This window comes from Pseudopodoces humilis, chromosome 17, assembly GCF_049639895.1.
Source record: "Pseudopodoces humilis isolate 2021_Gansu_Grassland_sample_001 chromosome 17, ASM4963989v1, whole genome shotgun sequence".
Lineage (NCBI taxonomy): Eukaryota > Metazoa > Chordata > Aves > Passeriformes > Paridae > Pseudopodoces > Pseudopodoces humilis.
In genome coordinates, this window is record NC_142216.1 from 1,333,028 (window position 1) to 1,343,293 (window position 10,266).

The 10,266-nt window shown below is 48.7% G+C and overlaps 1 protein-coding gene across 1 annotated transcript; it reads left to right on the top strand.

Moving 5' to 3' along the window:
- Positions 1-846: 846 nt before the first annotated feature.
- IL12B (interleukin 12B) lies at positions 847-8,800 on the top strand. Its single transcript, XM_005523691.2, has 7 exons — positions 847-910; positions 3,277-3,361; positions 4,208-4,483; positions 5,063-5,180; positions 6,366-6,559; positions 7,226-7,371; positions 8,678-8,800. The coding sequence occupies exons 2-7, from the start codon at positions 3,277-3,279 to the stop codon at positions 8,798-8,800; spliced, it is 942 nt and encodes a 313-aa protein (XP_005523748.1). The 5' UTR covers positions 847-910.
- Positions 8,801-10,266: the final 1,466 nt, after the last annotated feature.

Consider the following 10,266-nt stretch of genomic DNA (forward strand, 5'->3'; position numbering starts at 1 on the left):
TATTCTTTTTCCTTCTGATTGATGTGGGAGCTGGGATTAGAGGTCATTTAATTATCTCTCTCATGCTTATCAGGTGGAAAGAGTTTTTACTTTATTGAACTTTCTCTTTCTATCTTCAGTGTTTCCTACCAGACACTTTTGGAAGATAACTTGGTCTCTCCTCACTCTTCCTCTGTGATGAAGAGACAGAATGAGAGACAGAAAACCAGCGAGGAAAGGAAATGACTCTGGCAAACCATTAAAGGTCGTTTTACAATCTCATAATTTCATTTCCTCCTCAAAGTTTACCTGGGACTCCCAAATAGTTTTTTTTTTTTGCTGTAGCTGTGGCCCAATGTAAAATAGGAACTGGAGCCTGGTGTTGCAATTCTGTGGTACTGCAGTGGCAAGGAGCATTTATAAGGCACCTCTGTCCTCGCAGCCTTTGGGACCAGAACTTCACAGAGCCAAACTCCAGCTGCAGCTCCAGCCAGAGGCTTCCCAGCAAACGGTGAGAACTCATTTCTTCTTTACTCAGCTGCCAGGTAAAGCTCATGAAAGTTTAACGAGATTTATTTGAGAGTGGGTTGAAAAAAGTTTTTGGGAAATTTTCCTCAGGGCGCTGTTTACATCCTCGTAAAGTTCAGCACATGATGTACACGTGGAAACACTCCTGGAGTTGTAACCTGTGTCACCAGGCAATAATAATCCTTTTATTGGGCCAGAATCGGTGTTTCTGGGCTGGGAGTGTTGCCAAACTCCTTTTTATGGCTGTTGTGTTCCATTGTCTGGCCCTGCCTGGAGCTGGCCTGAGGAGGTCCAGAGGTCCTTCCTGACAGGAATCATTTGGAGATTCCCAGTGAAGGGACCTGGGCTCAGTCCTGAGCTCCAGAGCAGCGGGGAGGGGACACCAAGGGACACTTGTGCTCAGGTGAGACCCCACCTGCAGAGCCTCCAGCTCTGGGCTCTACAACTGCAGCAGCACCTGGAGCTGCTGCAGGGTCCAGAGGAGCCACGGGGCTGCTCCAGGGCTGGAGCCAGGCTGGGAGAGCTGGGAATGCTCACCTGGAGAGGAGAAGCTCCAGGGAGAGCTCAGAGCCCCTTGCAGGGCCTGAAGGGGCTCCAGGAGAGCTGGAGAGGGACTGGGGACAAGGGATGGAGGGACAGGACAGTCAGACCTTAGTCAGACCTGGCTCCCACTGCCAGAGGGCAGGGCTGGATGGGATATTGGGGAGGAATTCCTGGCTGGGAGAGGCTGGGATGGAATTCCCAGAGCAGCTGTGGCTGCCCCTGGATCCCTGGAATGTCCAAAGCCAGGCTGGATGGGGCTGGGAGCAGCTGGGACAGTGGGAGGTGTCCCTGCCATGGCAGGGGTGGCACTGGAGGGGCTTTAAGGTCCTTCCAACCCAAACCATTCCATGATTCCATGATTCCCTGATGCCCTGAACGCTTGGAGCTGGAATATTCTCATTTTGAAGTGCTCAGGCACTCAGTGATGTTCAGAAAATGAGTTTATTTCTGATAAATAAATTTTGAGATGGGGGAGAGATGCTCTGCCACATCTAGAATGTGAACATTTCCATGCAAATCATCGACTGTTTTCATCAAAAACCTGAATCATGAAGCTTCTCCCTCCTCAAATCAGGAGACACTTTTCTGTTTGGAGGTTTTAATTGTGATGAATGGAAGAGAAGACACAAGGGCACTGCTCTCCCCCAGTCTGAGCCGGTGTTTTGATGTTTTGATGTTCAGTTTCAGGTTTATGAAGTGTGGTGATGAATTTCATGTTCCTGTGACAGAAACCAGCAACTTTCAGAAAGTTGCCAAATGAATCTTTCTGTTGGAAATTCCAGCTAATCCTGCCTGAAATCTAAGGGTGTAATGAAGCAGTGCACTGCTAATAGGATATTTCTATTTTAGAGCTCTTTTCCAAGCTAAATTATCCTGTCATTTCTATCCACTGGCTTTTCCCTGAGCCTCGTGCCCCTCTCTGAGCACAGCAGGAGCTGCTGCCTCTCCTGGACACTCTCCAGACACTGGATTGTAGCTCCTGGCCCCATGAAGAGCTGGGTACAAATCCAAAGGGCACTGGATGATTTGTGACCAGGATTTAGGAGCTGCAATAGGAACTGATTGGCACAGGAACACACTCTGCTCTCAAGGAATCAGGAGGGATACTCCCCTTTCCTTACAAAAAGAATGGTTTGGGAGGAAAAAATGACTCAAACCACTTAATTTGGTGTTTTTTCCCTGCATTCAGCCTCCCAGTGTAGTTATAGAATAGGCTTTGAAAACAATATTCATCATCTCCTTCTTGAAGAGATTCTACTCTCCGGTTTAAAAAGGCCTGGAAGTGCATCTAAATAACTTATTAAAGTTTTTATGCACCCAGTAGATATGACAGTATTTGGCAATAGTGTTTCAAGGGAAGTTCTGGTGGCATTTGGAACAAATTCAGGATAAATATCCATTTATATGTTGGACATACAGCAGCAATGTTCTCCACTCCGTGCCCTTCCTGCAGACAGAGCTGTGGCGCTGGATCCAGGAGGAATTTTGCCTGGAATTGTTGGCAGACTGAGCCTGTGAGAGCTCAGGTGGATGCTGGAAGTGGGACTAGAAGTGGAGCAGCCAGGCAATGCTGGCAGCAGCTCTGCCCTGCTGTCACTCCTTCAGAGGAGACAGAAAACAGCAAAACCCTTCAGCAGCTCATCCACAACCCTTTGTTTTAATGGAGCTGCTGATGAACCAAATTTGGGCTTTGCATGGAAGGAAATTGATGTCCATTGATCCCTCAGAGCAGCTCATGGGGAATCATGGAATCACTGAGGCTGGGAAAGAGCTTTGGGATCATCCAGTCCCAGCTGTGCCCTGTCCCCAGCCCAGAGCCCTGAGTGCCACCTCCAGGAATTCCTTGGGCACCTCAGCTCCCTGGGCAGCCCTTGGTCCTCCCTTCGGTGCCTTTTCCATGGGATTGGCCTCACTGCAGCAAGCAGGGCTTTTCCTGCACCAGGAATATTTAACAAGGGACCAGACCCACTCACACAATTCCCTCTGAGCGATTCCTTCTCCAAACTGCCTTGGGGTGAGAATCCCAAGTGGATCAAAATCCTGGCTCCAGCTCCAGCACCAACCTGGGACTCCACTTCTATGGAGTTCTCAGAATGGGAAGATGTTCCTCAGCTCACTGGGACTGATTTTGGGTCCCTGTCACCCTGCCCAGCCCCAGCCTGATGTTGGAGCACACCCAGCCAACCTCAGTGAGGTTTAATAATGTTTTTTTTTTCCCCCCTACAGATGTCTCACCTCCTCTGTGCCTTATTGTCCTTGTTTTCCTTTGCTGCCCTACTGGAAAGTGCCCAGTGGAAACTGCAGGAAAATGGTGAGGAGGTCTCTATTTAGTCAGACCTAAAACTTTGGAATTATAATTGTGGCTCTAGCACAGAATTTGTTAACTCCAGTATCTTAGGCCAAGGCTAAATGTTTATTTGTTAGACAGTACTTAATTTGAGTTAATGGAAAAATATTTCAAAGTCCTAAAATGTCTTCCAACAGCATATTTGCAATTATTTGCATTAGCAACTGTTTTATTTCCTGTTCCTTCTCTGTTCAAAGTCTCAGTCACTCAGCCTGGATGTAAAAACTGTGTCTTAGGGAACAGCCCTAAAAAAAAAAAACAGGGGAAGAATTAATTGTGAAAAAAGAAAATATATTTGAGTAAAACCTAAAACCTTGAAATAGTTGATCAACTTCTCTGGTAAAGAACTTAAATGTAAATCCATTTGTAAAAAATACAGGATAGGTAACAAACAATTCTTTTGAATAATTTATCAGAAAATTGGGCTAAATTCAGATTGTCCTCACTTTCAATGGCCTTCTCCCATATCTTCACATTAAAAAGAATATTTAGCCTGGGGGTTCCCTGGGAGGGATTTGATGCTGAAAACAGCAAATCTGTTGATCAACATTGAGAGTAAACTTTGAGTTTGAAGATTTGCTTTGCCTGTGTCCATAGGGAGTTTGGGAGACTTCCTAGAGCTGAGCATTTTCTGCCAGTTTAGATTCCAAATTTGACAGGTTTCTCAGTGTTTCTCCTCTGTGGCAAAGCCTTGGAGCTCCCTGGGGTTCAGCCAGGGCTCCCTGGGGACAGAGCTGAAGGAAAGGGCTCAGCCCAAGCTTCCCCCTGGTCCGTGTGAGCAGCTCCTGATTTTTCCTTTGCCATTCCCAGTGTTTGTCATCGAATCCCAGTGGGATGCTGAGGCCCCGGCCACCAGGGTGGAGCTCACCTGTGACACCTCTGAGGAAGCTGTTTACTGGGAAAAGGACTCGGAATGGAAGCAAGAAGGGAAGACTCTGACTGCTGCCGTGAAGGAGCTGCCAGATGCTGGAAACTACAGCTGTCTGAGCCAGGAGAGCCACGAGCTGCTGAGCTCCACCCTCCTCCTCATCGCCAGAATCGACCCCAAGGGGCAGATGATCAGGGGGATCCTGAAAAGCTTTACAGGTACAGCCCTGAAATGCTGGGATTGTCCCTGCTCAGCTTTGTGCAGGCTCTGGGAACACCTGGGACACATCCTTGGGAAGGGTCCTCTCCAAAATCAAATCATCCTCCTGTGGCTCTGGGCAGGGCAGCTGATGGGATTGGGGATGTGGGATTTATTTGGGATTCTCTAGGCTGGAGGGAGGGGTGGGAGGAATTGGTTTGGAAAACCAGGGCTATGTGAGGGACCCAGGGAATGGTTGGAGCTGTGGGGAGGTTTGGGTTGGATCTCAGGGAGAGGTTTGGGTTGGATCTCAGGGAGAGGTTCTTCCCCCAAGAAGAATTCCAGGATTCTGGGATTTGACAGAAGCAGGGCCTGGCCCAGGTTTGAAGTGCTGTCATTCAGGCCTCTCCACTCAGAACTAACCCTGGGACAAGCCTGGGATGTTTTGCATTTTCTGCACGAACCTCACTCATCTGAGTTTTGTGTTTGGGTCCCTCCTGGTACTGCCAGGGAATCTGTGAATTTATGGATTGTTTCTCTCTGCCTTGGCCCTTTTGGCAAAGAAGAGTGAATAACTCCTGGTTTTTTTCTTTGTCTAGAGCCCAAGTGGACATTTTTGAAGTGTGAGGCAAAGAACTACTCTGGAATTTTCACATGTTCCTGGATGACAGAAAATAACAGCCCAAATGTGAAGTTCACCATCAGAAGCCTGGAAGGGTAAGAGCTTGGACTTCCCTTCACAGCCTCACAGAGCAGCCCCTGGTGATCCTCAGTGAGGGATTTTAGGCTCTTAGGGGCAAACAGATGGGGGGAGAGCTCTTTTCCAGGTCTGAACACCCCCAAAATGTTTTGAGTCATTACTGGGACAAAGTTAACTTAATAAGGGCATGGAAATCACTCAGAAATGAAGAAAGCCTTGGAAAAGGAATGAGCCCAAGTGGGCTGGAGTAGCCAGTGGGTAACTTAAGCAATAACAAAACAGTTGGTGGAGGGCAGAGAGGAAGTGGAGCCAAGCCAGAAAGAACCCCAGCTCCCAGTGCAGAGGGGAGTGGAAGTGGGAGTGGGAGTGGGAATGGGAGTGGGAGTGGGAGTGGGAATGGGAGTGGGAATGGGAGTGGGAATGGGAGTGGGAATGGGAGTGGGAGTGGGAGTGGGAATGGGAGTGGGAATGGGAGTGGGAGTGGGAATGGGAGTGGAAGTGGGAGTGGGAGTGGGAGTGGGAGTGGGAGTGGGAGTGGGAATGGGAGTGGGAATGGGAGTGGGAGTGGGAATGGGAGTGGGAGGCTTCCCCACTGCAGAGCACATGGCCCCTGACAAGCCTGTGCTGAGGAACCCTGCAGAAACCTGCAGGGAAATGTGTTCTGGGAGCTCTGGGGGGATTTCCTGCCTCCCACTGCTCTGGGGCTTCTCCAAAACATGGAGTGCTCCAGCAAAGGTCACTCCAGCCTGCTGGAGAAGAAACAGCTGCCAAGGGTTCAGCTGGCTGGGAGCAAAAATAGAGTCAGGCTCAGGTAGTGCTTTGGTAGCTTTTGGTGCTTGGGATCACCAAAACTCCACTGGGAAAAAATTCCATTGGGAAAAACTCCATTGTTTCCCAATGGAGACTTCTCAACCCTCATTTTGTCAGCAGGGTTTGGGAGAGGGCAAAGGGACAAAGGAGGAAACTGGAGCTTGCCATGGCATGGTGGAAATGAGAGATCCTGGCTAGGTTTAAATATGAATTCCCTCTGCTGGGGCAAGGCTGAGCCGAGGCTGGGGCTGGACATTGGTGCAGCTCCCACTGACCCTTCTGTAAAGTACGGGCAAAGCGAGATCTCCTCATCCAACACCCGGTGCTGCTGTTCTGGCAGCACATTCCCAGGACAAAGCAGCATTCCCAGTGCCTCTCCTGCTCCGTTTCAGCCCCCAGGGAGACGTGTCCTGCGGCAGCCCCGTGGCTCTCACCAAGGGGGCTGTGACCACCTACACGGCCCAGTGCCACAAGGAGAATTTCTGTCCCTTTGCTGAGGAGCAGCAGCCCATTGACATCTTCCTGGAGGTCATTGATGAGGTGGAATATGAGAACTACACCACCAGCTTCTTCATCAGGGACATCAGTGAGTAGCCAGGAGTGGGGGTTTGTTTTGAGGGGTTCAGCCCAGCCCTGGGAATCCCTGCCCTGCGCTCTGTGAATGTCCAGCAAGCCCCAGAGGCAGGAACAGGGGATGCCAGGCTGGAAGAGGATGAGGAAGTGAAGCAGCAGCATCTTCCTGACTTGTGACCTTCAGTGCCCCAACACCCAGAGCTCCCTGAACGTCCCCAAAAGACAGATGTGGTTGGGATGAGACAGAGAATAATCCATCAGGCTCCTCTCTGAGAACTGCTGCAGTCTTGGATGTTTCCCTCCTCACCCATTCCTAGATGGACAGCCAGGGCAGGTTCAGGGAAAGGGACAGGAGTAAGAGGGCTCCGAGTTGTGGGCACAGGAAAACGAGTGCTGAACATATTCCTGTGTGGCCAGCAGAGCCCTCTGCAACCCTCCAGGCCAAAACAAGAAGGATTTTATCTAGATTGAGTCTAGGAATGTGTTAATTTTAACTTTAATAAATTAAATTCAGTTTTCCGTAGAAAGCACCCAAGGCAGTTATTACACCTCAAGTCTTCCCCTCTCTTAACCGGGAGGCTCCCAAAACTCATTCCCATGAAACCACCACCAGTAACACACCAATATCTGACATTAAGCTGCTCATGTGAATGAATTCCCTCTGTGTTTTCTCTTGCAGTAAAGCCTGACCCCCCCCAGTGCCAGTACGTGGCCACCAATGGAACAGTGACCTGGACATATCCCAGAACCTGGAGCACCCCAAACTCCTACTTCCCTTTGACTTTCAAGGTCAAAGTTAAAAGCACAAAGATACACAAATACCAGGTAGAAACACAACATCTGAGACACAATTTTCTTGTCTGAATGGTATAAATAATTTAAGTTTTGTATGCAAGAATAATGAACTAAAATTAAAAAGAAAATAAATGGTGCTGAGCCCTAAAAGTGGCAAATTCTATCCTGGCACAAAAAGGCTTTCCCAGGTCCATGAGCAGGAAGATCCCTGAGGCAACTGAGGACAGAAAATCCTGTCCAGCATTGCATGGTTGTGTTTATTATCTCATTAGGAGGCTGGGTTTGGAAATCCCAATTTCCAAACCCAGAAGCTCAAGATCTGCAACACAAATTTCCTCGTATGTTGTTCCTACCTGGGCAGCTCAGACTTCACAGGGGAACTGGAAATAAGAGATCAGGGACTCATCTGGAGGCATTTCTATGGAGAGCCTGCTCTTTTCCCCTCAACTCCCAGTTAATCCATGGAATTAATGAACCATGGCAGGGTTAAATCTCCAATGTGTGTCCAAACTGCTCTTGGAATGACCTGGCTTGGAAAAGAATTGTCAAAAGCACTTGACCACAGGGCAGCTGAGCCCTGGCCCCCAGTGCTGCCCAGCTGGCACTGAGGGAAGCAGGCAGATGGTTATCCCAGCTTTCCAGGGATCCAGGGATGATCCAGCAGATGGGGCCGTTCTCCCGCTGCTCAGTCCCTGATTTCAGCAGCCTCGGCTCCTCCACCCCTTCAGGAGGGAAATTGCTGGGGCTGGGGACGCTTCTTGTGCCACCACGAGCCCCCAGTGGGGATTTCAACCATACTGAGGAGAAGCAACTTCTGATTTTAGGGTTCCTGCTAGGGGAGAAGAAGGAAAAAGAGAAAAACCCAACCAAACAAAAGACCCCTTTGTTTAGTGGGTGTTTAGGTTTGGGGTTTGGACATTTAGAGCACCGAGCTCAGTGGTTTGGGTCATTCAGAACACCGAGCTCAGTGGGTTTGGACCTCTTTGGGACACCCCCTCAGTGGGTTTGGGGTATTTAAAGCACCCCTCCAGTGGTTTGGGGTATTTAAAGCACCCCTCCAGTGGTTTGGGGTATTTAAAGCACCCCTCCAGTGGTTTGGGGTATTTAAAGCACCCCTCCAGTGGGTTTGGGGTATTTAAAGCACCCCTCCAGTGGTCCACGAGCTTTTCTGCTGTTTCTGCTGAGCTCAAGCTCTCCCAAGCCCCAGGACTTTGTGGTCTGGGGGTGCAGTTTGGGACAGCAGACTGTCCCTAAAAGGGCTCAGTGACCCTTGCCGGTGCTTTGTGGTGGGCTGTGTCCCCCTGGCCGAGGCTGAAGGAGCTGTCCCTGTCCCCAGGTGTTCGACACCGAGGAGCAGACCCTGCAGCTGCCAGCCCCGGGGCCAGCAGAGGTGTGGCTGCAGGCCAGGGACCGCTGCTACCTCTCCTCCTGGAGCGCCTGGTCCTCGCTCTGCAGGTAAGGATGCGCTGCAGCTGCTGCCCGGAGGAGAACCGAGAGAATTCCCATGGGGATTTACATGTAAATTCAATTTCTGATGTCATTTCACAGATAAGCAGGAAGGGACCCAGGAGGGAGGCACAGCGCTCCTAGAGGAAACAAAGAATGAATTACCACAAGAACAGAAGCACAGCTGGAAGAAAAGTTTCCATCTGAAATTCTTAAGAAGCCATAGCTTATTTTTATTTTTTTTTGTAACAGTTGAATGTGGTCCCGATTTTGGCAGCTCCTCAATTCCCCAGATTCAAGCTACACTTTTAGCATCCATCATGTTACATTAACATGATTTTGACAGGTTGCTGGCAGCTATTATTGTAGGTCCTGCATATTGTTATTGTGCCTTATTTATTTCATATTTATTTATTTTATTTAATATTCTTATTTATTAATTTACATTCTTTATTTATTAATATTATTTATTTATTTATTTATTTATCTATCTATCTATTTAGCATTTTCTTTATTTATTTATTGACTTGCAAGGCCAGTGGACGGCAGTTTCTGTTCAAACCACTGCATGTGATAACTTATTCGGAAAGTCACTTCCTGAAAGAACTGTCTGGATATCCCGTTATTTAATGGTTTAATTACTTTGTTGGTTTAATATTTATTTGTATTTATTTCCGTGGGACTGTGCAAGCACAGAAAGCCCTGGCAGCTGGGTGTAGTGTGCCCAGGCCATCCTCATCCTCCAGGATGTTGGGGTAAAGAAGGAATTGCAGGTTCAGAGCCCTGGGGATGTTTCCTGCTGCCCTGTGCCAGCTCTCCGTGCCCACAGCTGCTGCTGCCCAGCTGGGGAACACTCCAGGAGGGATCCATGGGATGCACTGGGAGCACTGGGAGCACTGGTGTGAAGGCAGCTCTGAGCCTCTCTCATCCCTCAGGAAGGTGAAAGGAGCTGGGAGCCAGGAGCTGCATTTATCACCTCCTAAACAACCTCCCCTTCTTCCACTCCTATGGCCCTTTCTCCACGATTTTCCACAATTTTCTATGATTTTCCACGATTTTCCATGATTTTCCATGATTTTCCACAATTTTCCATTATTTTCCACGATTTTCCACAACTTTCCACGATTTTCCACAATTTTCCATGATTTTCCACAATTTTCCATTATTTTCCACGATTTTCCACAACTTTCCACAATTTCCCACGATTTTCCATGATTTTCCACAATTTTCCATTATTTTCCACGATTTTCCACAACTTTCCACGATTTTCCACAATTTTCCATGGTTTTCCATGATTTTCCATGAGCCAGGGCATCTCCTGCAGTGGAATTCCACAGGAATGGCACAGGGCACAGGAGTCAGGAGCCCCCAAGGGCCCCAGGGCAGCTGAAATTGCACCCCCAGTGTATCAAACCCCAGCTGGGACCTGGGTTTATGGGAATTTTAATGATCTCAGGAAATCAGATTTTTAGAATAGGG